Genomic DNA, 26,800 nt, shown 5'->3' with positions numbered 1-26,800 from the left:
AAATAAGATTCCCAAATCACTTTATAAATAACGGAGTTCTCAGTTTCTAAGACACCAATCTGAAAAAGTATCTTTAAAAAAAATTCCAAATCATTTCATAAATGAAGTTCTGAGTAAAAAATTATCACAGCGTCTTTGAAAACATTTATCATATAATAAAGGAAGGAATGTCGAAGGATAAATCAGGTAATATTAAAAAAGCAAATAATGATTTAAATTATTTATTAATATTCACTGGTTGTGTAAAAATAGATTTAATATTTTATGTAAAAATTGCATTCTTAACAATAGCAACACTAGATTACACACTGTGTAAATAAAAATGTATAAAAACAACATTAATAAATGTAAAAAATAAATTGTACAAAATGTTTTATCTATATCCAAAAGTAATTTTTATAACTGGTATGGCAAACGACCGAATGGCAACAACTGATAGAAAGTATAGATTACAAAATATATTGTTAAACCCGCATATATTTTTTTATTGAGATTTCAACCTGTAGCATTGTAGACCTAGACCCGTCAGGAACAAGAATTGAAGGATATTCTTAGCATACATGCATCGTGTTGCCATTTGAGTCGAATAAAGCAAAAGAAAACAACTTTAGACAGTTTGCAGATGAGTGAGAATACATTTTCCCGCGCAAATGCACAGATTATTATAATAGATTTTTTTCTTTTTGGTAGTAAACAAAATAGAAAACACTATTGTCAAAAAGGAAAAAAATTTGCTACCTACCATCGTAATATTCTGTCTTAAAAAATAGATTTTATTTATTAAGACTGGATATTGCGCTGACTGTCAAGTTACAGTAAATAGTAGAAAAAGTATAAGCTACTGTAGAAAATACACTACTAGTAATTTTACCTACGGTAGTAATTACTTATTTGTTTTTGACAGCGTCAAATATTTTTTTTTATTTAAATACAAAATATAATTAATTTAATTATAATTATATTGTCATGATATTCATAAAACATACAATTAAAATTAATTGAAACTTATAAACTGGTATATATTGTGTAAAGCTTAAATTACTGTGAAATATTGCCTAATTTATTGCACTTAGGTACCTTATATTTTGTTTGCACTTAGAAAATAAATAAATATTAATTAAATAACTACGATTATTTTATTAATGTGAGCAATTATTAAGTACTTTATAAAAAAATTGCTGTGCTCCCGCTCAAATATGAATAATTACTAATTAAAAACAGTTTTTGCATCGCATTTTTCACTGATGCTTCGCTTCTATTGGTCGTAGCATAATGTTATATAGCTTAAATCCTTCCTCGACAAATGAACTACCCAACACAAATAATTTTTCAAGGGGGAACCAATAGTTCCTGAGTTTAGCGCAACCCAAACTCTTCAACTCTATAATATTAGTACAGATTTGTAAAGCATTTTACAGTAGTTCCATTACATTGGTTAATAGGGACATAAGATTTTAAGAGTTTGTGACAATGAATGTAAGAACTACCAAACGTGTAGAGTGATAAAAATATTAAATAAATTATGTGGTTGGTTTTAAAACATTCGTGTTTAATACAAGTCACGTAGAACACTTAGCGCAATGACTTTCGTAGGTACACCGTGTGGTTTTTTTCCAGTAAAAAACACACCTCGTCACCCCTCCGGCGGGGGACGATTTTTTGATGATTTTTTCACACGATAAAAAAAAAGTTGCCAATGTCTGATACGACATTATATTATAATATTTACATCGTATACAGAATTTAATTAATTTAATTTTTTAAGCAGTCTAAATCATATTATCACTTGTATCTACGAGGTCCCTACTAGCTTCTCAGTCAGCCATGGGATGAAGTGCGTGACCCTGGAGTACACTCCTGGGAAACCAGCTTCTGCGCACTTCTTTCCATACGACACTACGCCTATCTGGTAGAAGTATGTCGTGTAGTCCGTTGGATCCCACTTGAAAAGAAAAAAATACAAATTAAAAAAAAACTCAATAGACAAATCACAGAGTGAGTCTAAAAAATGTGTCTAATATGTCTATGAACAGCCAGTGTGTTTGTTACATTTTTTACTATGACAATATACATATTACATACATTACTTGTTTATAAATTTAAGTAAGTACATAAAAATATAATTGTATGCAGAATATTTTGATATTCACGAATTTGCTTTGTTTGGTAGTTTGTATCCACACATTATCGTGTTTTCTATAAACTTTCTATTTCTATATTTTCTATTCTAATAGGATAAAAAAAAACAAAAATATATAAAAAAAACAGTTACATTTAAGTTTATTTGAATTTGGAATGTTCTACTCACAATTGGCTGCATAAGTGGACCGCCGCTGTCACCTTGACAGGCGTCTTTCCCGCCATTTTTGAAGCCGGCACAGAGTACTCTATCGTCGATCTTCTGCGCCTTGTATTGGGAGTAGGCTTGTGCACAGAACTCTGTACTGACTACAGGCAATTGTAGAGCTTGTAGATGAGTTGCTGATGGTCCTCCTATTATTTAATGAATTGAAATTAGTTTTAAATATGAAACATGTCGATAGGTTTGCACACTGCCACGTACAATATAACAAACTAAATGCTAAATGTTGCGTTCACGATGACAGTTGGCCATGTGAATACACTATCTGAGATAGTAGTTTCTTTTTTAATTAATAATAATGGAATAGTGCCTGAGGCAACGGTACCTATCGCTGGCGTGGCACCATTGGAGGGTAAGATGTGCACGAGGTCAGCCCTAACTGGCTCTTCGTTGTAAAATCATCAGGAACATATCACGTCATATCATGACGGGGAACCAAGATGGTACTGGTGGACGTATCCGATTTTGAAAATACTTTTAGTCTTGGATAGACCATTTATCGGGGAAGGCTATAAATATATAACAAAAACAAGGGAACTGCGACACTGCCGAGGCTGCGCGAGTCAGCTAATCTATAATCTATATAAATTATTAATATTTACAAAACTACAGTAATGACTATTCATAGATAAATCTACTTTATATAATTTTAACCTGAAAATCAATTACTTTTTAGCAATTGGTTAGAAGACATAAACACATACATTTTTACGAAAATTTTGCAAGTTTTATCGTTTATATAGGGAAGATGAACAGTACTATTTTTTTCTATGCTATAATATGTAAAGTATGCTATATCTATAATATGTAAAGCTGCATCTAAATATATATAACTCAAAGGTGACTGACGTAGTGATCTATCAACGCACAGCCCAAACCACTGGACGGATCGTGATGAAATTTGGCATGCAGGTAGATGTTATGACGTAGGCATCCGCTAAGAAAGGATTTTGATTAATTCTACCCCCAAAGGGATGAAAGTTTATATGAAACTGTCAATTTTAAACCGATCGGGCTGAGACTTTGCACGCATAAAGCTACTATGACGTAGGCATCCCCTAAGAAAGGATTTTGGTAAATTCCACCCCTATGGGGATAAATTAACGCGAGCGAAGCCGCGGGCAAAAGCTAGTTCAATACAAATGAATAAGAAAAGAACATTACACACACTACCATGTACTTGACACATGCATAGTCTTTGACAATAGAACCTTAATAATGTTCAAATTTATAATTTAAATTCCACGACCTCGGTGATCAGCGATATAGCACACCGCTTTACGTCCGATGGTCGCAGGTTCGATTCCTCGCACGGCACAAACATTTGTATAATGAGTATGATTGTTTGTATCTGTCTGGGTGTTTTCTATGTATAGTATGTATGTTTTTACGAAAAATATTATCTATGTATTTGTATCAGTTATCTAGTACCCATAGCACAAGCTTTAGCTAGCTTAACTTGGGTCTAGATGGCGCTGTGTGAATTGTTTTAAGATTATTATTATTATGGTGAAACTTGATCATTTGGCGATCACTAGTACGAATAAGACAACGAAATAGACAGAATAGAATATAAAAGATACTTACGGAATTCAGTCGCTCCCCACCCCGTGATTATAGGGTTGTAGTTCTCGAAGTTTCTCGCTCTCAGTTCATCGGTGGCTGGTAAGCAGATCGGTCTGATCAACGCTAGAGAGATACAAAAGAAATAAACATAAATATAAACAACTTGTTCTGATGAGAGTGGATGCCGGACTGGCGAATGGTTCGATTGGTGTCGCGAAGACGGTAGTGCTTAGTCAGCATCAGATATAGGGTTCAACGGGAGCAAGCAATAACCCTAACATACGTGGGGTATAATAGTAGCAGAATTGACGATGATCCCGATCTTTGGCAGTATCGAACCACTTGTTTGAGTCTGGCTTCACTTCGCTTTGTGTGTTCTACCTAATATATATGCTGCGTCTCAGAACGAAGAAGACATGATGCCTACGCTGGCGTCTAAAATCGCACCGCTTGCCAATCGAGGCGGTACTTCATCATCAGACGTTAGTACCTAAATGGTCTCGTACAAAGGAGCTTTTGCTCTCGTACACTTTGATTGTGCAAGAACTACTTGCCCAGGTTTTCTTTTTGAAACTCAGCAGGATTTTTGAAGAAGTGCTTATCTAAACGGTATCGAACCACTTAAGGGCGATGCAATGCTTTGTGTGTTTGATATGATATACAAACCTTCAAGAAACATGATGCCTATTCCTTTTTAAATCGGCCGACAACGTACTTGCACACTTCCCCTGGTTTGCGGGTGCTTTTCATGGACCTTTTTCCCGGTAATCACTTTGATTGTCAATGAGCCGCATGCTCGTTTGTCCCCTGTGTTATATAAAAAAATAAGTAACGTAATGCGTAACGTCTCAGGCGTCCACAGGCTACGGTAACCATTTACCATCAGATAGGCCGTATGCTTTTTACAAAAGAAACAGTACGTATAAAGGTATTGCTATTAGAAGACAATAATTTTTTACTTCTTTACCTGTAAATTTCACGTCTTTCTCCAACACCAGTATTCCAATGTCGTTTGTGTACGCTTTGGGGCTATATTCTTCGTGTTTGATCGCCTTCTTTATCAGCACATCCGTAGGAGTTGCACCGTCGTCTTCTCTCGCCAGGTCCAGTTCCCCCAAGCGAACCAGGAATCTTTAAACCAATTAGACATACAGGTTACTAATTGTCACTATTAAAGATAGTCCAAATTTATGTGTGGCGAATTTCGCGTGGCAACACCGTTGCTTAGTTACGATGTTGAGAATGAATAACTGGCCTATTATTAGAGACCGAATCGCCTCTTGTAAATATATTATACTTCTTATGTATCTATTTTAAATACTTCGTTAATATAAATATGTAAATAGTCGCAACTGGTGTCTAATCACATCCCGCCTCCTGGTGATGCTGCTATATGATCAACATGTTCACCAGGAGGCTCATCACCAGGGTCCAACATAGCCGCTAGACATCTTTATTCTACATACTATCTAATTAAATCCAAGATAGAGCTATGATCGTCCTTATCATATAATATATCTTTATATTAAAGTAACATTTCAGTAACAATAATAATAAAATTAGGACAACTCACACAGCGCCATCTAGTCTCAATCTAAGAGGGGCTTATGTTATGCGTATTAGCCAATTCAAATCCTTTCTGCCCATAACATTATTTTAGCAAATTGAAAAATAAAACATAAATAATTCCCGAGTTAATGCTAAATCATCGGCAACCTAAATATTTCTAGAGCAGAACCTAGCGACTTCTATAATAATGAAATATGATATAAAAAAAGAAATAAATAAAGATAATAATATGTAACATATAAAAAATATTATAAATCATAATATATTCACGGCTGTAAACCCGGTAAGGAAACTCAGAGGTTCATAATAATAAGATAAGTGATAAGATAATTATTTTTAAAGATATTTATGTTTTTATTTTATTAAAAACATGTTTTTATAACTGAAGATTAATAGAGAAAGGTCTTAACGATTTACGCGAGTTTATATAGATACTGAGTATCTATATCTGTCTATGTATAATATATATGTATTTACGAAAAAATATTCTATGTATTTGTATCAGTTATCAAGTACTTATAACACAAACTTTAGCTAGCTTAACTTGGGTCTAGATGGCGCTATACACATAGCGCCATCTAGACCCAATTATGCTTATTGAATTGTCATTGTATGAATATAATAAAAATATAAGAGATGCGATTTATTTCTATTTTCGTTTATTGACCAATGTAAAATACTTCTGTACATATGCACAGAAGTTTTTTGTTTACAAATGTACAGAATATCATTACTGTATATACCACTTATATACAGTAATGATATTTATGTAATTCCAGTTTATTTTATTATTATTATTTCATTTATTTCGGATATTGATCCATCCATATTATGTTAGTAAACAACTTATTAACTATGTTAGTAATTTACAATTTTATATATTTAATTCATATATTTATGTCTCTGTCCACGTCCAGAGGCCCTGGGTCCGCAGCAATGCAACGATATCCAGTGCCCCTGAAGTGGACAGTCCAACATATTGGATATGGTGTTTAGGAGGCTGTTTGCGCTCCCCCGAATTCTACACATCAGTGATGCAGTTCTATTTCGCATTATGGCTTCAAAACCATCTATCCGCGCTGCTGCAAACATCTCTGATGCGCTACAAAATCGAGGGGGCCCAAACAACATCCTAAACCCATTATTATATTGTTTAATTGCAATTATATCAATAAATAAAATAAAATAAATTAAATACATACGCAATACACGGTATAATATATACTAATTACAATACGTCGTAATAATATAGTATGTTAAAAAATTGTAAATTCGGTATAAGTTACATTTTGGTTTGTATATTCATAAAAAGCACGTTACAAATTTAAATCTTTTAGGGGTTATTGTCTGATTTGAATATCTGTCTGATCTATACATCTATACATATAAATAAAATTGGAGTGTCTGTTTGTAATATTGCAATTACCGTTTTTTACTATATGCATATGAATATGAATATGGTACATACACCAACATAACATTTTTTGTCTGGCTGTCTGTCTGTTTGTTCCGGCTAATCTAAAATGGCTGGACCGATTTTGACGGTTTTTTTTGGCAGGAAGCTGATGTAATAAGGAGTAACTTAGACTACTTTTATTTTAGAAAAATAAAGTTAAATTTCACGCGGACGAAGTCGCAGGAACAGCTAGTGTATAATAATTTCCCTGGACAATTTATGTTCATTTTATATTAAGTTGATTGTAATTCTGAGTAACCTAATAAACACCATTTTAATTCAAACAGTGCCATCTCGGAACTAGAGCTAAGCAGAGCTTGTGTTATTGGTACTAGATATCTGATATAAATATTAAAATACATGTTTTTTAAGTACATACGTAGAAAATACCCAGCTCGATACAAACTATCCTAATTATGAATATAAATGTTTGTAACCCAGCACGATTAACGCAGCGCCATCTAGTTCAAAGCTAAGTAAAGTTTGTGTTTTGGGTATAAGACAACTGACTGATATAAATACATTTTTTTTGTATGTATTTATATTGTTCCATTACTTCGATAGTCTCCGAATAACAGTTATATGTCTTTTAGCAATCTGTTACACTTTTAGTATATAGGTATACATATATATACTAGTTGCTCCGGCAAAGATTGTTTTGACATGTAAATAAATATCGCTATTAAAAAAGTGAGGGTGATCTCAGAAGGCTGGCAATTTATGGATTGTACGCATTTTTATAAAGGAAAATCATAAAAAAATGTTCAATAAATAAAAATATTTTTTGTAGCGGACTACCATTTCAATTAGGGATATGAAAATTTATTTACATCCTATTTTCAGATCTACTGAACGTACCTACAAAGTATCATAAGATTCGATTAAGATTATTACGGAGTATTTTCTCACAAACACTGTGATACGAGAATTTTATATAGGTATTAGATGTACAGATTTTATACAAATGTTGTGTAGATAAATGCAAATGACCTTGGTGTTATATGTCTTAAAACAACCGGTCAAACGAGTGGATCTCAAGTGTAATATTGTTGTAGGAAAACATCATGTAATAATGTCATTAATAGTTATTTATTGCATGCGTTTATTATACCCGCTGTGCTATAAAATAGAAGAGGATTTTATGTTGTTTTGTCACTTCAAATAATAATCCTTACTAATATTATGCGTTTGTAACTCTGCCTGTCTTTTGTCACGATGAGCTAACTGACCTGACCTCATGCTCTTCTTATCATCCTCCACTGGTTCCCCGCCAGCGTAAACCGTTAGCGCAGGCGGGTGCACCATACCATTATCATCCATAAAAAAAAACTCTGCCTGTCTGTCTTTCACGCCAAAACTAGCGAACAGATTTAAATTAAATTTGGTACACAGATAGTCTAGACATAGGCTACTTTTTAATGCGAAAAATGGGTTGTTAGGGGTTGAAAGGGTAGATGGAAGGTTGTATGGAAGTATTGTCATTTTTGAAGATAGAAGGTTCAAACTCCTTTTTAGGCTATTGATTGAATATAAATAAAAACGACATTCAAAGTTTGTAAAAATTTCATGTTAATATCTTATCATGTATGTAAAATCGTCATTTTTGAAGCTAGAACGATGAAACTTTTTTCTTTGGCTTTTTGAGTTGGATTATTGAATATTTTGTCTTTATCCAAATAAAGACTATACACTATAACATGGACGAAGTCGCGAGCACGGCTAGTAAAACTTATTTGTGAAAAACAGAAAATTTCGTTACAGTATTTTGTAATTTCGTGTCATATATATTGGTTTGTCAAAAAAGACTACATGTACAACGTCCCAGTTGAGAGGCTGATTATGGTAAATGGAGGCCAAATTACATTTGGCAAAGAAGTTGATGGACACTCATAACAAACGCTTGGTACACCTCTAGTTATGTATATATAATAACATATCAGCACACTCATGAGGTGCCATTCCAGAGTACTAAAATGTGTATACCCTGTAATTTGTCTGCAAAATCTTACCCTTCAACCACAACAAACGTTGTGTGAGTTCTCCAGGGTTAGGACTAAGATGTGCATACCCTGTAATTTGTCTGCAAAATTTTACCCTTCAAACGAAACAAACATTGTGTTAAATCTCCAGGGATAGGATTAAGATGTGCATACCCTGTAATTTGTCTGCAAAATTTTACCCTACAAACGAAACAAACATTGTGTTAATTCTCCAGAGATAGGATTAAGATGTGCATACCCTGTAATTTGTCTGCAATATCTTGTCTTTCAACCACAATGTGTGAATTACCCAGGTATATTATTATTAGATGGGTCGTAGGTACGCTTCATTACCACTACTGTGATATATAAAGCATAGATATACTTACAAGTCATCTTCGTGTAAATGTATGCAGTGGGCAGCAGTGAGGACATGTTTGGAGGAGATCAGGGTACCCCCGCAGAGCCACCTGGCTCCAGGGCCTCGCTTCGGTTTGTATCCCAAGAGCGCCATCCAGGGGAAGTCGCCTGTTAGAGTTGATATTTAAGTAACATCCAGGATGATACAGGTATACAGAAAAAATGAAAACTTCATTCTAGATTCAACAGGCAAAAACAATTCCGCATTTCAATCATTACACGAAAAAGTATAATATAATAATAATAACAATAATAATAGTATAGCAAAATATTTCACATAGCGCCATCTAGTCCCAAGCTAATCAGAGCTTGTGTTGTGGATACTAGACAACAGATATACCTACATACTTTTTGTAAATACTTGCGTAATATTCATAGAAAACAACCAGACCGATACAAACAAGCATACTCATATACAAATGTTTGTATCGTCCAAGGTATCAAACCCGCAACCATCAGATGTAAGATGGTGTGCTAAACCACTAGACCTCCGAGATCATCATTAATGATTGCTTACCGAGATGAGCGTCGACACCGCCAATCACTCTACTAAAAGATGCATTGCTTATTCCGCAATCTGGAGGCTGTGGTAATGATGAAACGAAGTCATCAGAAGCTGATTTCCCTTCTGATGGCTTGTCGGGCTCTTCTGTGATGGTAGGTGCTTCAGTTATAGGCTGTGGCGGTGGTGATGATGGTGGTAACGGTGGTGCAGTAGGTATGCCCGGTCGTGGACAGCAGACCTGAGAAGTAATGATTGTAAGATTGAATATAATAATGATTGATATAGCCGTCATTTTTGTGAACGGTTATTACTTGATTATGATGGTAAATTGGCTATGATTTTTGTTTCTCTAGGTATAGAAGAAATAGAAATAGAAATAGAAATAATCTTTATTCAAATAAACTCATTACAAGCACTTTTGAATAGTCATATTTTGATTCTACCACTCATTCGGAATGCAGAAGAAGAAGAAAAGATAGTAAAGAAAGTACTACGATTAAAATGAGGCAAGAGAGAAAATTGGAATTATGGAAGGGATACGAGAGTCTACCGAAATCAGCAAATATAGTTTATTTATTTACTTAAATACTATTTAGTTACAAAAATACACATTAACTAGTACAAAAGTGGTTTTACCGCAAAGCAATCTCTTACAGATAACCTTTAAGTTAAAGGTAAAGATAAAATAAATATCTAAACAAATAATATATATATACATAAACAGACAATAGAGAATGTTAGGACATTCGATATGGCTCGATAAATTTATGAAAATCTATTATTAAGAGAACGAGGGGGATGAGAAGACCAAGGTAGAGCTACATCAAGCAAATTAAAGAAAAATTGGAGTCGTGTCGTATTAACACGACTATCACTAAACGATTACTTGAATGACGAGTGTGCATGGCAATAGTTGTTCATGCACTGAATTTTCATTTAATGTTAGACATAGACACCTATATAAAAATACATTGTAAATAAACTGGCTTTAAAAAAAAAAGTAATTCAATTGAGTTTCTTGCCAGTTTTTCTCAATTGGATCTATATACCGAACTGGACGGTAGGGAAAAAATAAAATTCATAAGCGGCTAAAATGTCCTACATGAATAAATGATTTTTGAATTTTGAATTTTGAAAACATTTAAAGAGTATGAAGGGCAATACCAAAGCACAGCTATTGCAAGAAAATTAGTGACAAAATTGGAGTATGACGGAAGGTAGTGGAAAGTGGCAAAAGCTCCACCGACAACAGTGTGGCTCTTAAGATAAGCTGTAAAGATCAGCTGTGGCCAACAGCTTTAGAGTAGTCCGAAAAAAAACCAGACAAATACAAACAATACTCATGTTTGAATAGTCGAAGAGTGGAAATCGCAATCTGAATTGAAGTGGTTTGAGAAATTTCTGGTTGGTTATTTACCTTAGGATTATTTCCTTCAAATCCACAATGCACTCTTCTTAGTAACTGTACAGCTGCAGGACTGGATCCAGCCTCCTGAACAACCTTCAGGTATACATCACATTGGAACAGATTCACACATCCTCCCACCTCGTCATCGATAGTCTGACATGTTTCTTCTGTAAAGAGGAATTTCGATTAGACAAGTTATTTAAAACCAGTAAACGTTATAGTTAACTAGCTTTCCCGCGGAACTTCGTCTGCATCACACTTACTTGACATTTATAATATATATAAATATATAGCTGTGGTTTCATCCGCATGAAATATATAGCCTATGTGTTATTCTGATGTATAAACTATATCACTGTCAAGTTTCATTAAAATCCGTTCAGTACTTTTTGCTTGAAAGAGTAAAAAACATCGATCTATACTCACAAACTTTCACGTTTATTATTTAAATAATATAAGATGTATAATCTTATACTAAAAAGTTATCGAACTTTTTATTACTAGATTATACATTTTCACGCAAAAACTATTGATCGGATTTTGATCGCAAGATCCGATCAATAGTTTTTGCGTGAAAGAGTAACAAACATTCATCCATACTCACATACTTTCGTTTTAGTAGTTAGTCAGTAATGAGTTAGTTACATTCATACATGAATTATTATTAGTCTTTAGATACCAAGTCATACAAATAATTTGGTTACATGTAGCTCAGTATTACAGCCGCCAAACTGTTTGCTTTATAACCTATGGTCCGGTTAAAAGAGGCATGTTATTCGAATCCAAGAATATAATCATCAAAATTGGTTGATAACAAGCGATGATATAATAAAATATATATACGTAACACAGACAATACCTAAAACATTATTATTCAGATACTTGTCTTTTTTTAATCAGATGACAACTACCAAAAAATATCATTGCTTATTACAATTGCAATTAAAAAAAAAATTAGGAAATTAGCTCCATAACCACTGGAAGCAGTGCATGAATGAAACCAGTTATGAAAATGGATGAAGTATGTGAATGTATGTATGTAGAGCAACAACATACTATGTTATAGACATCGGACACAATGCAAAAAACAGGAAATATGACCTAACTTTTATGTTACAAATAGTTACGCTGCAAAGGTAAAGTTATACTTATATGTATATTATATAGGATCCACTTTATTTAAAAAATAATTTTTAGTTGCACTACTTGATATATTATTTTGTTTAATTATACAAAATAATATAAAACCATGAAATAGTGAAATGGACTTCCGCAAATAATATCTAATTCGATTAAGTATAGTTTTTAATTGCTCCTTTTTATTATCCTGAAAAATTTTAGTTTTAAATCAGTCCCGTTTTTTTAATCTATGTTCTTTGAGAGTTCTTCTCTGCTACAAATGTTAATCAATTATGCAACGAGAATCATTAAAGTGATGTCAAAGTTATGACATCACTTTAATGAGAAAAAAAAACCTTTCTTTCTTCTTTAAAAGTGAAATACATAAATATCAGCTCTAATTGTTTGTAATTGCTGAGAAAAATTGAGATCATTAACATCAATATTTGCGATGCGTCGTCTTAATCATAAAAATAAAGATTAAACAATCGCTGAAATTACTAAGTTTATATTTCATCAAATAATATCTTGTTAAAAAATCTTAAAATTTCAATCAAATCAGTTTTAGTAGGATCTGTTAAAACTAGTGGCTTGTCAATAGCAAATAAAATTGCCGAAAATGTTGCTTAAGTCATTTGTAGGTTTAGTGTGATCTGTTAAAACTAGTGGCCTATAAATAGTTTTCAAAATATTGCCTAGTTACTGAATTTTTAGAGCAATTGAACAAACAAATATTCTACCTAACCATTGAAAATTGTACAAAAGGTGGCAAATTAGGTGAGGATATAATGAATCTTTCACGGTAAGCAATTATAAGAAAACATTACTGTTAATTGGGTAAAGGCATAATGATAGTACGCAGCCAAATCTGACACGTGCCTTGTGTATGTATATATTAGATTATACGTAGTATAGTAATAACAAATTGTTTTTGTATACATATTGAATAAAAAATCTGCAGAAATTGCCAAACTGAAGAGGAAACGCCACTACACATCCTATATGGTTGTAGCCCACTCATGCATGAAAGTAATATCTCCTTTGGAAAGTTTACACCCTATTCTGGGGAGATAAAAACCATTGCTCTATATCATTCAATCCTTATCCCTGACGGGTAGTGAAGTCTGAAATAGGGCGAGCACAATAGATCTATGTAGGTCGCAGTGCTACACGTCCAAGCACGTGACCATAGCTCAACAACCCAATAAAAAAAATAAATAATAAACTATATATATATATAAACTTGGAGTAGGGCGTCGATATTTGCAACACAGTTTCATACTTCAGTGAAGGGAAAACATATTATGCCGATCCAAATAAATGGGATAAGGAATATGCAGATGATGAGTTTTATACTTCTGTGAATGTTATCGTTCTACAGAAATACCATAGCAATATCGTATACGTTATTATGTTAAAAAAAATATGGTACGTTTCCTTTGATTTAAAAACAAACAACTGAATAACGATTTAATTTATACTGAACTGAGCATATCTAATAATTAATTACACATAATATTCGCAATTTTGTATAAATTAATGATTCTACTCTCAATGATTTAAATTCTTGTCTACAAGACACTCGAAACGACGTAAACATACGGTTATAATAGCACTTCAAATATTGTCTCTGGAATTTTTCGCGCGTTTTTTTCTCTGCCTAATTTTGTATGCTTAATATAAAGTTATTTTATTCCGAATTTTTTCCGTATTGCATATGTGAAAACTATTTTATTATATTTTTAAAACTGACATCGTCAATTCGCATTTCGACAACGCTAAACAATTAGTTTGCTGAAATCTGAATTATTAAAAATTGGGCTCAGTATCGTACCCTGGGTGAGACCAATGTAAGTTTCATTTAAATTAGTGTTACGTGATTTACAATGTTATACCAATAGCTACTAGGATTCAAATTGAATAGCGCATTAGTCGGGAAGGCGACCAAGGTCAAGTTGAGGTTCACCAATAGTTTTTATAACTTCACCAATTTAACTTTTTACTTAGGTTTTTGTCTGTGGTTTAATACGTGACTAGTTTATATCTAAATTACAGGGTACAGAATTTTCTAATTTATTAAAACATTTTGACTTCTGTTACATATAAAAATAATTAACATAGGTATATAATTTGAAGCTATTACTCCTCTATGGACCGACGATCGTCTTGGAGATCGTCTTGGAGATTTTTGGGGGAGGCCTATGTTCAGCAGTGGACGTCTACCGAGCTGCGATGATGATGATGATGATGACTTCTCTAATATCGAGTATAATGCACTCGTAATATTTATTGGAATAATAATAATAATGTTTAATTCTAAAATTGTTTAAAACATAAAAAAATGTAGCTATTAAGTTTCTTGCCAGTTCTTTTCAACTGTACTGGCCTAATTTAACAGTGGGATAGCGATATACAGTGTGTGACGTCCAAATGTAGTAAAAACTGTCCTTTTAAAAAAATACATATGCAAAGATTCTTTCATGCATTTATCCAAAGGAAGATACTTATATGTTTACACTGATACTACGCACCGATACTTATATGTTTACACTGATACCAAGATTAATAACAAAGATATGTTAATAAATAGGCGAACAGAGAATCACTGATGAGCAACAATCGATACAAAGTAAGCAATGAACGTAAATAAGAAAAAATGAGGAAGAGTGAAATATTGAGTTTATAGTTGAGTGTTTTAAAAATTATTGCATGTATATGGAAAGTAACGTTAATCTTAAGAATATTAATAATATAATAATGTATCTTAATAATATTATAACCAAGGAAAAACTTCCTCAGTTATGAGTGTCAGTGAGTGTGGATGGATTGTTACTCTTTCAAGTAAAAACTACTGAATGTATTTTAATGAAACTTTACAATAATATAGCTTATACATCTGAATAACAGATAGGCTATAAATTTCATGCGGAAGACACCGCGGGTCTAGATAGTATGATATACGACCTTCAACCCATGTTACACTATTGACACTATTCAGTCTAATTTGGAATTTAAAAATAAATCTGTATAGATATTTGTAAATATGTACAAGCACATTTGAAAAGAATAAGGGCTGAGTTTCTTGTCAGTATAGATGATAATAATTTTACATTGATATACGGTAGTAGAAGCAAGTAAACGATAAATAATTAACCAGTTTTTAGCATTTATCTTATTTACGATCTTACGCAAATTATAAACAATTGTACTCTTGAGATTGTAATCTCCTTTTATGAGACGACATCAAGGCCGTAATCAGACCGTTTCGTTAAAATAAATTAATAACATAATAAAACAAGATTTAAACAAAGCTATTAATATCTAAATATGATCTATATTAATATAGGTACATGTTTTAAATAGGCTATTTTTGATACGTAGTATTTTGATATAAATATTTACGAGCTCTCGGTGGTTTAGCGCACTGCTTTACTCCCGATCGTCGCGGGTTCGATTTCTCGCACTGTACAAAGATTTGCATGAGTATGATTGTTTGTATTCATCTTAATGTTTTATATGTATATTAGCTACATGTATTATACATATAAACCTTCCTTTTGAATCACTCTATCTATTTAAAAAAACCGCTTCATAATGTGTTGCGTAGTTTTAAAGATTTAAGCATACATAGGGACGGATAGACAGCGACAACGACTTTGTTTTATACTATGTAATGATAATGTATCTATTTACAAAAAAAAAATGTTTCTATGTATTTATACTAATTACTTTATCAGTTGTCTAGTATCCATAACAGAACCATAGTTTGGGTCTAAGTAACGCTGTGTAAATTGTCTCGAGATTTTTTTTATGGAAATATATGTAATTATGTATATTGATTTTGAAGCAACATTGATTGACTCATTTTCTTTAACTTGATTGGATTAGATAAGGAAAATTCACTATTCTCTCTGTTGAGTTTATTGTAAAAAGAATTAAATAATAGTTCCCAGCGGATATTAATGCTATACCTGCTCTATCCGCATTCAATTTATAAATAATGTATTTCAAGGCGGCTGTTATTAAATATTATCCTCGGTGGTTTAGTGGTTGTGGCCATTTTACACCAGATGGTTCGATTCCTTGCATGATACAAACGTTTGTATTCATGAGTATGATTGTTTGTATCTGTCTGAGTGTTGTTGTTGTATGTATAATATGTATGTATATACGAAAACAAAATATCTATGTACTTGTATCAGTTATCTAGTACCCGTAACACAAGTTTTAGCTAGCTTAACTTGGGACAAGATGGCGCTGTGTGAATTGTCCTGAGATTATTATTATTATGTTCTAAACAATTTTAGTATTCTAAAACCCAGTACGTGACATAAGATCTTTGACATTGAAACGTTTTTGTCATCATATACACACTTAACTGTAGTGGTTACGTTGGCAAGAAGTTCTGCGGTCAATTATTTCATCATCAACACAAGCTCCACGTTGGGACAATGTAGTATATTTTCGTTTTAGTTATCATAGTTTTTTTACCTTTTTATTATTTATATTTGGAAGTTTTGTACATAAAATGTGACCATGACGATCCTATCGTACCTATACTAAATAACAAAAATAAAATAAAATAAGATTTACAAAACTTATATGAGACCATCCAGAACAATAATTTTGCTGCATTGGAAGCTGATTCTGCCAATATTTCTGTTAAACGTTTGTGAATTTCATGGTTTCTCGTTGGCCATATAGAAGCCACTTTTTTACTAAATAAATAAATGACCCTGGACAATCCACACAGCAAGACAATTAACACAGCGCCATCTAGTCCCACGGTAAGCAGAGCTTGTGTTATTAAATAACCCTGGACAATTAACACAGCGCCATCTAGTCCCACGGTAAGCAGAGCTTGTGTTATTAAATAACCCTGGACAATTAACACAGCGCCATCTAGTCCCACGGTAAGCAGAGCTTGTGTTATTAAATAACCCTGGACAATTAACACAGCGTCATCTAGTCCCACGGTAAGCAGAGCTTGTGTTATTAAATAACCCTGGACAATTAATACAGCGCCATCTAGCCCCACGGTAAGCAGAGCTTGTGTTATGGCTACTAAACAACTGATAAATATACATACTTAGCTAGTTTGTTTTGTACATACATACATAATATACATAGAAAGGGGGAGATAAGGGGATTGTTAGTAATGTGAATTAATATCCCCATTGCTAGCAATGCACCTCGGTCGACCTCCACGAGGTTCTCCCTGGAGACCATCGTGATAAATTCATGGTGATTTACCACGATGGGTTAAGTTATCTGATTTCATATTCATCTTATCATACTCTTTCGAGCGAGGAATCGAACCTATGACCATGCGGAAGTAAAGCGCTGTGCTAACCGCTAGATCACCGAGACTGTAACAATTAATTGATAAGTTATAATTGATTGTTAATTGACGTAATATAGTGTGAAGGTATCTCTTAATAATTATGTAATTTACCCACAAGTTTACATAAATAAACGGATAAGAACTAATTATAATAATTAAACGATTAAACGATTTGTCAGACTGCAAATTGGCCATTATAATCCATTTGTAACGTGTGTTTTAGTTTTATATTTATATTATATCATTTATATATAAAATTCTCGTGTCAAAATGTTAGTTATTTTGCGGAAGTCCATTTTGTTAGTTTTTGGATTTGTATTATTATGTTGAATTCCGTAGGGGAATTAAACAAAGTAATATAGGTACGTCCAATAAGTCATTACTAAATATATACTTTTTAGCAACCTCAAGGAAGCAAGAAGTTATACCTATTCCTCGTAATTTTATCGTATTTACGACTGATATTTTTAACACTTCCACGCAAATTTTCATGATTATATTACTAATGCAACTTCCAATTTAATTAATTCGCTGTTATTTAAGCAAAACCCTGAATTACAATGTGACGCGCGATACAGATGCGCGACTCAGTTCTCGCTGTTTTTTGATGAAACTGCTAATTTATTGTTTTAAAATGTCTACAAAAGAGTCATTCAAAACATTGCTCTATATTGATAGCAATTTATTTCCATCTTTTTGCCAGAGCTCAAATATAAATGGTGACTTATTAAGAATATTTATATAACTAAAATTAACTGGCTATGCCCATTTGTAGCCTTTGTGCTATTCTGATATATAGACTATATTACTTTAAAGTATCATTAAAATCTGTTCATTAGTTTTTGCGTGAAAGAGTAACAAACATCCACTTATACTCACAAACTTTCGCATTTGTAATATTACTAGCTGTTCCCGCGACTTCGTCCGCGTGGTATTTAACTTTATTTTTCTAAAATAGAAGTAGCCTAAAGAATTATTTTGTTCGTCTTAATTTATTAATTCCATTAGGTTAATTGCCGTTCCACTGATAGGATTGGGTAGGACAAACTAAAATATTATTTAATGGTGGAATTTATCAAAATCCTTTAGGATGCCTACGTTATAGTAGCTTTGCATGCAAAGTCTCAGCCCGATCGGTTTAAAATTGACAAAGTTTCATACAAACTTTCGTCCCCTATTTTATCCCCTTGGAGGTAGAATTAATCAAAATATAGTGGATGCTTATGACATAAGACATAGGCATCCGCTAAAAAAGGATAATACTCACAAAGTTTCGAGTTTAAAATATTAATAAGATTGAATATGAATTGTAGTAATGAGTAAAATTAAACGCTGTAATGAGTAAATAAACAATCGAATCATGCAAATGAGTAATTAACACTTAATTTAGAAGGTGATTTTATTGTGAGTACGCATGCTGCTGGGCTTAGTGATTTCATTTTCTGTTATATATCGGGAGATGAGGTACATAACTGAATCTACTAAGAGGCTATATTAAGAAACCATTGTATATTTTATTGAAAGTATTTGTTCTATAAAATATATATTCTCTATATATCTCTTCATAGGTCTACATCCACATGGTAGTGGGGTCACATTTCTTAATATCAAAATTTTTTTAGCTATAAAAATATAACGAGGTATTTTCCTAATATCTTCAGTTGTTTAGCTATAAATGATCTTATATATTTTTCGTTTAAATAGTTCGTAATTTGATTAAATATGTTATTTCCTATAAGGAAAACTACGTACTTCTTAAATTATATTTACTTCCTATAAATAATTAATATGTAGGTACAGATATAGTGGGTGGAATAAATATATTTTATTTCCGCAATATTCCGCAAGATTTTGAACTTTTATTCGGTCCGGAAAATAATTCATAATTTTAAAATATTACATTTGCCTTGTCAAGAAACACAAAATAAAGAAACAGAGAAGAAATTCATTAGTAGATAATGATATTAAAACGTAATGATTAATGAACAGGTAGACAAAACATGCCTCTTAGTGTCATTTCTGCGTGCAAAGAAATAGAAATGAACCCAAAAATAACCGAGAAATAGGATAATTACGGAATATTCCATGACTTCCAAAGTTGAAGTTGTTTCTTTCTTCAGATTTAGGTACTGGAGTCAGCATCGGCAGTTCTGTCTTAGGAGTTGGTGGTACAGTTAAAACTTCTTGAGGACCTCCATAATTTGGCCCGTTTGGTTTCACTTCAGAAACATCTTTAGTTGGCGGATTGTTTGGTATTTTTGGCGTAGTTTCTACATTTGGTGGTTTCGTTGGTATTCCTTGGATGGCTTCTGTACTTGGTGGTTTTATTGGTATTCCCAGCGAAGCATCCGAACTAGGAGGCACATTGGGTATACCTTGTGGAATGTTAGCATTTGGTGGAATATTTGGTATACTTTGCGGTGATTCAGGTTTCCCAAAAACTCCCGATGGATTGTTGTTTTCGGATACTGTAGGTTTATTATCATTGAAATTAACAGGATCATATGGTACTTCTTGAGGATAATCTGGTTGATTTTGGTTATTTGGCGGATATTGTGGACCAATGTTTGGAGGGTACATGTTAAAATTTTGACCATAATTATATTGGTCCCCAAAATTTGGTGGTGCGTTTGGAAACATCACTGGTCTATGATTTCCATATTGGTTCGGGTAATAGTTGCTCTGATTATCATCATTGGTGATACCAGGTCTTCTGAATGGAAATACAAACATTTTGTTACTGTCCTTATCTTCGGGGCTTAAATGCAGTAGGCCAGTTAATCTATTTCTGATTCTATTTGGGTCCAATACGTTTGGAAGGTGGAAGGGTTTACGGCGTTGGTCATCGTCTTGTTTGTGGAAAAAACCTAGAGCATTAGCAAAAATAAGTATTTTAATTACATTTTTTTAAATGTACTATAATTAAAATATAACATATTGGTAACAATTATCTTTTAAATTAATAATACTATTTGTTTCTACTATATTACTATGATGAGTGTGTCTTTATTAGACTTTATTTGTAGTTTATTATCAAGTATGAAGTTGTCTGTATGAATTTGTAATTGAAATATTATTTACGATTGTTTAAATGATTGTATATAAAATAAATTAATATCCTTCCATATAAAGTAAATTAATCACTAACTAACTAAAGCTACTTGAATTTAAACCTCTTTATGTGGTTATAGTTATTTAACGCTGTCAATAATAAAATGATTATATCACAACAATTAAAATATGAATAATGTTAGTAATTTATATTTTATTTGTAATATAAATAAAATATAATTATTTGAACATATTATACATAAACTATACGAGTGCAAAAGTATTTTCACTGCATTATTTATATATAAACATTGAATGTATTTGAATGAAACTTTACTTTAAGATATATTATAAGAGAACGGGGTGCGTTCTCTTAGATATTAATCTGGAAGGAGGTCAAGTGAGCGAAAAAGAATGTGCAGACGAAATTACAGCTTCACCGGAAGATGGCAATCCAAACCCACGGCAGGACTTATGGAGTGGCATAAGTCTAACTATACGACTATAGGCTTTGGGCACCGCTAGGAGTTCGAACGTCTGCTCAGGCCGTCGTAATTTCGATCCCCATTTGAATTGGACGGGGATCGATCGGAGGATCGACCGATTGATTGCACACGAAATCACGTGCATTCATTAACAAATATGAATAAAATTCGCAAAGCACGCAATCTTTAATTTAGTAGTGATTTCAAATACTGCGCAGTTCATAGGTCACGTTACTGTTGATAAAAACTTTTTATTTTATCTAACAGTTGAACACAAAAAGATTCACATCATTCTAGGAACAGATATTGCTTTGTCATTGACCACAAAACCTAAATATAAAATGATTAGAAGTGTTTGAATCAAAATAATTATAAGATTGGGCAACGCCGTCTTAAACTAGGCTGGGGCCCTTGGGCACACAAGAATACGGGGCCCTTTTGAAAAGTAAAAAAAAGCTCATTAGGTATAAGAACAATAACATTTTGATTTGTGAAAAAGTGTAGTGTGCCTGACAAAAATCTTTTGAAAATAAATGTGTGAGAAAAATTGTCCGTCCTTCGGCCCCCTGAGAATGGGGGCCCTGGGCACGGGCTCCGTGTGCTCTTATGGTATTGAGATTGGGAACGATTCGTAAAATATGAATGAATTGTATTGTTACTCAAATTACTATTTATTTAGTATAGTATACTATTTATTGTCATAGATAAGATAATACTGACTTATGTAATTTTGCTATTTACCAGTTTGTAATGACACGAAATCTTAAAATTCTCAAATATGTAATTCCGAACAACATTTATTTAAAAGAGCAACACGCAAGTTTTTGCTCATTCTTCTTGTGGTTAATCTGCGTTTCGAATGAGTGGTAGAATAACAAAAATATGACTCTACTATAAATGTGTTTATGGAAAAAAGATTCTGAGCTGGTTAGTTTTTATTTGTATTTAATTATTAAAATGAGCTTCTTTATTTTATTTGTTTTTTAATAAATACTTGACCAGACTTTGTATAAAGTCATATGCTATACCTATTAAATAATATTAAAAATCGCCACTAAAGATTACATTATTAAAAAAAACTCTTTTTTTGTAAATACATACATAATACACATATAAAACACCCAGATCGATACAAACAATTCTAATCATACAAATGTTTGCACTCTGCGTGGAGTCGAACCCTCGATATCAAAGGTAAGGTGGTGTGCTAAACTGCTAGACCGAGGCCGTCAATGCCGTCAATGAAACCTTCATTTGAATTCAGTTAGAATAAAAATAACAAAGTTTAAAACAGGAAAGTAACTCTAGTGTGTATATTGGCCGCCACGGATTGCAATAAAAAACCCAACAAGAACCAAATTACAGTATCTAATAATTGCGGAAATACCTAATCGTCTCTTATAGTCAGAAATATGGTTATTTTTATGGTAACTGTATATAATAATGGTTATATAGATTTGAATGGAATCAAAGGGGATTCACTCATACTTTTGTATGTTATTACATATTCACAAATAAGTGTTAATTATACAGCCACTTTTTTTCTATGACTGGACCGCAAACAATCTGATCTGATGGTAAGTGTTCAAGCTAATATTTATAATTCGTTTTATAAGTTCCAGAATTGTATACTAGATGTCGCTACTCCATATATACGAATAATCTACTTCGCGGTGTTAAGATTTTTGTATGATGTGTTATTATAAATCACTTAGAACGTTTTATAAATTAAGATTTCCCTCCGATCGATAACCCGTCCAATTCCAACGGGGATTGAATTTGCGACGATCTGAAATGAGGTTCGAACTCCTAGCGGTGCCCTCAGACTAAAGTCGTATCCGTCAGGCGGGAGTTGGCCTTCAGCCGCTCCATAAGTCCTTCCTTTGGTTTGGAGTTCCATCTGCACTCGCCCCCTATCGTCCGATTAAGCTGTAAAGGCCAGCTGCGGCCACCAGCATTAGAGTAGTCCGAAATAAAAACTATATAAATTAAGAAAGCATTCCATCTGATAGATTCCTCGTCCAATACAAACGGGATCGATATTACGATGGCCTGAGCCGAGGCTCGAACTCCTAGTGGTGCCCTCAGACTAAATTCGTCCGTTGGGTAGGTAAGTTGGCCTTCAGTTCCAAGAAAAGCCCGAGAAGGTGGCGCCCGTATCCCCGTGCGCCTTCTCAAGAGAGGTGGGGTGGACACCCCAAAATAAAAGCGAAGGGGCCCGCAAACTAAAGCGGCCCAACGCCGCCGGAGTTGCGGTGGACTGGCATTCGATCCCGCGACTCCGACTATAGGCGCTTCGTTGGGATACCTTGGAGTTTTTAGTGAGTAGGAGTCTCACAGTACCCGCGGGCTTCCCCCGGGGCCGGCGGGTCTCCATGAGGGATTTTCTCCAAGTTAAAAAAAAAAAAGGAGCTGGCCTTCCATAAGTCCTTCCGCGGGTTTGGAGTGTTACTCTACACTCACCTATATTTATGTCTAGTGCAGTAAATGCCAGTTGCCCACATAATTAATATATAAAAAATCGTTACAATATTAACAGTAATATCATCAACTGATTTGCCCTTCTAAAAAAAGATTCGTTGTCAACAACTTCCGGATCCGGAATTAAATTCTAAACATTATAACAACCGTATCGTCAGGCTTTTCCTGGTATAACCATCATTGTGATACGGCCTCATGTCTAACTGCTCTGTAGTGAGCAAGGTTACTAAGTGCCAATGACACTTTGACCGTCAAAATGCTTGACGCAACGTACTGTTTGATCATCATATTATGCTTATTAATGAATATTAACTCCAACTTGAGGATCCCATTACAGAACAGGCTTATTATTGTATATATAGACCTTAGTGGTGCAGTGGTTTAGCACACCATCTTACTTCCAAAAATCGCAAGTTCGATACTTAACATGTTACAAACATTTGCATCTATTACTACGATTATTGGTATTGGGCCTATGTAAAATATATATATAAATATATAGTAATAATTATATCTCCGGACAACTCCACAGCGTCATCTAGTCCTAATATAAACAGACCTTGTGTTATGGGTACTATACTCATATAAATACACATAAATTTTTTTTGTAAATGTACATAATATACATAGAAAACACCCAAACCGATATAAAAGATCATACTCATAAATACAAATGTTTGCACCGTGCGAGGAATCGAACCCGCGACCGGAAGGATAGTGTGTTAAACCGATATACTACCAATCCGTCTAAATATATATATTTAAATATTAACTCTAACAAGTGGACTCCATTATAAAGCAGTTTCAATTTGAACATAAAAAAAAACAGTGGAATTTGCGACGTTTATCCGAAAATAGAATAACGTGTTTTTAGTAATATATTTTGTACTAGCTGTACCCGCGACTTCTTCCGAAAAGATAATTAGACAATTTCTCTAAAATACAAGTAGCTCCTAAAGTAACTCCTAAGTTACTCCTTATTACATTAACTGCCAATAAAAGTTCCGTCAAAATCGGTCCAGCCATTTCAGACATTAGCCGCAACAAAAAGACAGACAGACATAAATTGTAAAAAATGTTATTTTGGTGTATGTACCGGATTTATATTCACATGCTTGTAGTAAAAAATGGTTATTTCAATATTACATACAGACACTACAATTTTATTTATATGTATAGGTATGTAGCCGTTTGTGATTATATTATGAGTAAGTATATTAATAAATTTTATATACATCTAACATTAATGTACATAACTTAATAACTACTATACTCATAAATACACAACATTGTCTCGTAAACTGGGTTTGACAACTATATTTCAATTATAATCTATGTGTCATTCTGATGTATATGTTATATCATTGTAAAGTCTCAACAAAATCCGTTCAGTAGTTTCTGCGTGAAAGAGTACCAAAATCCGTACTCACAAACTTTCGCATATATAAAATTAATAATAAGTTAACATGTGATAATAATATAAACTCTTGTGTAATTCATATTAAGATATAGTCAAACCACAGATAACATAATATTACATGTCAAACTAACACTGAATATATATTCTGTAGATTTATCTCAAATACTGATTATTATTGTTAACTCTACTGATAACAATGTAACGCCAAATAAATATCTTTATTGTTATTAAACAAGATACAACACAATCAAACACTCTCTAGTGAGTAGAGTGTGTGAGATATGTAAAAATCTATAAATATTATAGAAATATGGTATATATTTCTATAACATTTATAACTACTTTATTAACATGTAAGTAATAAGCCCTCGATTAAATAGAAAAAATATAATTTTTTAATATTAGAAGCTAGAATTACCTCCTAATATCCTCCATAAGTGAATTAGATTAACCACGCCGTCTTAATCATTATCTAAATACTTTTAAAATGATATATAACACTTCTGTGTAAATTTTTGTTACAACTTTAAAGGAAAAAATAATAATTTAAATAAATTTAAAAACTTTAAATGCGTGTCTTGTTAAAAATGTACATATTGAATAGTACCATTTTTCTATTTAACCGACGAAATTTGTAAAACTCACTACATTATGCAACTACATAGTTATAAATATTACAGAAATATGTGCCTTAACATGTAAGTAATAAATACAGTCCAAAAACATGTTAATAATACAAGTTTATCTACCTAAATTAATTAGCAACGATAAGTTTTTTTGTTATCAAGTTTCTGCTTTGAATAAGTTAACTTTAATCTATGTATAATTTCGTCTGAAAAATCTTTAACTAAAAACATTGAAATCAACAGGTTATTGATTTTAGAAAACATTAACCATCCATTAAAATTTACACATAAAAAATATACCGTCGAATTCTGAAACGCCTATTTTTGGCAAACAGGTTACAAAATATACGAATTGTATAATAGATACATAAAATATAGTAAATATTTGAAATTTGTTATCTAAGGTGTCTAAATGATAAAAATTATCATAACAATGATGATAAAGAAACATATTATATTATAATTAAAGTTCAAAGCTATCATTTAACTAGTGTTACAGACCTACTCACCCTGTTACAAATGATAACACAACCAGATTAGTTAAGCTACCGCTGTACTCATTCAACTCAACAAAAAGCAAATGTCATTTTACAAAGTTAACTTACCGAACTGACACAAAACGGATTGCAAACACAAAAACAAACACACACATAATGGAAGACACGATAATTTGAGCATTTTGGATGTAAGCGCGTACGGCGCGCGTTTTACGAGTGTTTCGGACGAAATTCGCCTTCGCGAATGCGCGGGCGCATGTAGCGGTCAAGTGTGGTTGGTCTTGACCAACATATCAATATAAACTGACCGAGGCCGGTACGTCATCGCATATATATCAAAAGGGACTGATCGACTCGTAAATAACGTCAGGATTTTCCGATGACGGAAAAAATATTCAGTTCCTATTTTTTGAGGACTAATATGGATTGGTTTGCATTTGCATCCGTCTGCAGTAAGAATGAGGATTAAGTCAGGTTAGTTAGCCCATCTTGGTATATTAATTAGAAATTTA

General features: G+C 32.9%; 1 protein-coding gene across 1 annotated transcript; it reads right to left on the bottom strand.

Annotated features, from left to right (window-relative positions):
* Positions 1-1,757: 1,757 nt before the first annotated feature.
* On the bottom strand, positions 1,758-26,545 carry LOC131841610 (uncharacterized). The gene is made up of 9 exons (XM_059189930.1): positions 26,397-26,545; positions 19,804-20,595; positions 11,275-11,432; positions 9,870-10,095; positions 9,322-9,460; positions 4,896-5,059; positions 3,950-4,051; positions 2,309-2,493; positions 1,758-1,942 (listed from the first exon to the last, which is right to left on the bottom strand). The coding sequence occupies exons 1-9, from the start codon at positions 26,467-26,469 to the stop codon at positions 1,793-1,795; spliced, it is 1,989 nt and encodes a 662-aa protein (XP_059045913.1). The 5' UTR covers positions 26,470-26,545; the 3' UTR covers positions 1,758-1,792.
* Between the last annotated feature and the right edge of the window lie 255 nt (positions 26,546-26,800).

Source organism: Achroia grisella, unplaced genomic scaffold, assembly GCF_030625045.1.
Source record: "Achroia grisella isolate CSIRO2021 unplaced genomic scaffold, CSIRO_AGI_Agris_v1 utg18504, whole genome shotgun sequence".
NCBI classification, from domain to species: Eukaryota; Metazoa; Arthropoda; class Insecta; order Lepidoptera; family Pyralidae; genus Achroia; species Achroia grisella.
Note: the sequence above shows the minus strand (reverse complement) of the source record. Positions and strands in the feature narration are given on the sequence as shown.

Excerpts from the sequence above, each read along its gene's own strand:
- LOC131841610 (XM_059189930.1), bottom strand. The coding sequence starts at position 26,469 with ATGCTCAAATTATCGTGTCTTCCATTATGTGTGTGTTTGTTTTTGTGT. Across the intron at positions 9,461-9,869 it reads CGGTGTCGACGCTCATCTCG|GCGACTTCCCCTGGATGGCG; the intron begins GTAAGCAATCAT and ends CAACTCTAACAG. Across the intron at positions 1,943-2,308 it reads GTCCACTTATGCAGCCAATT|TGGGATCCAACGGACTACAC; the intron begins GTGAGTAGAACA and ends TTTCTTTTCAAG.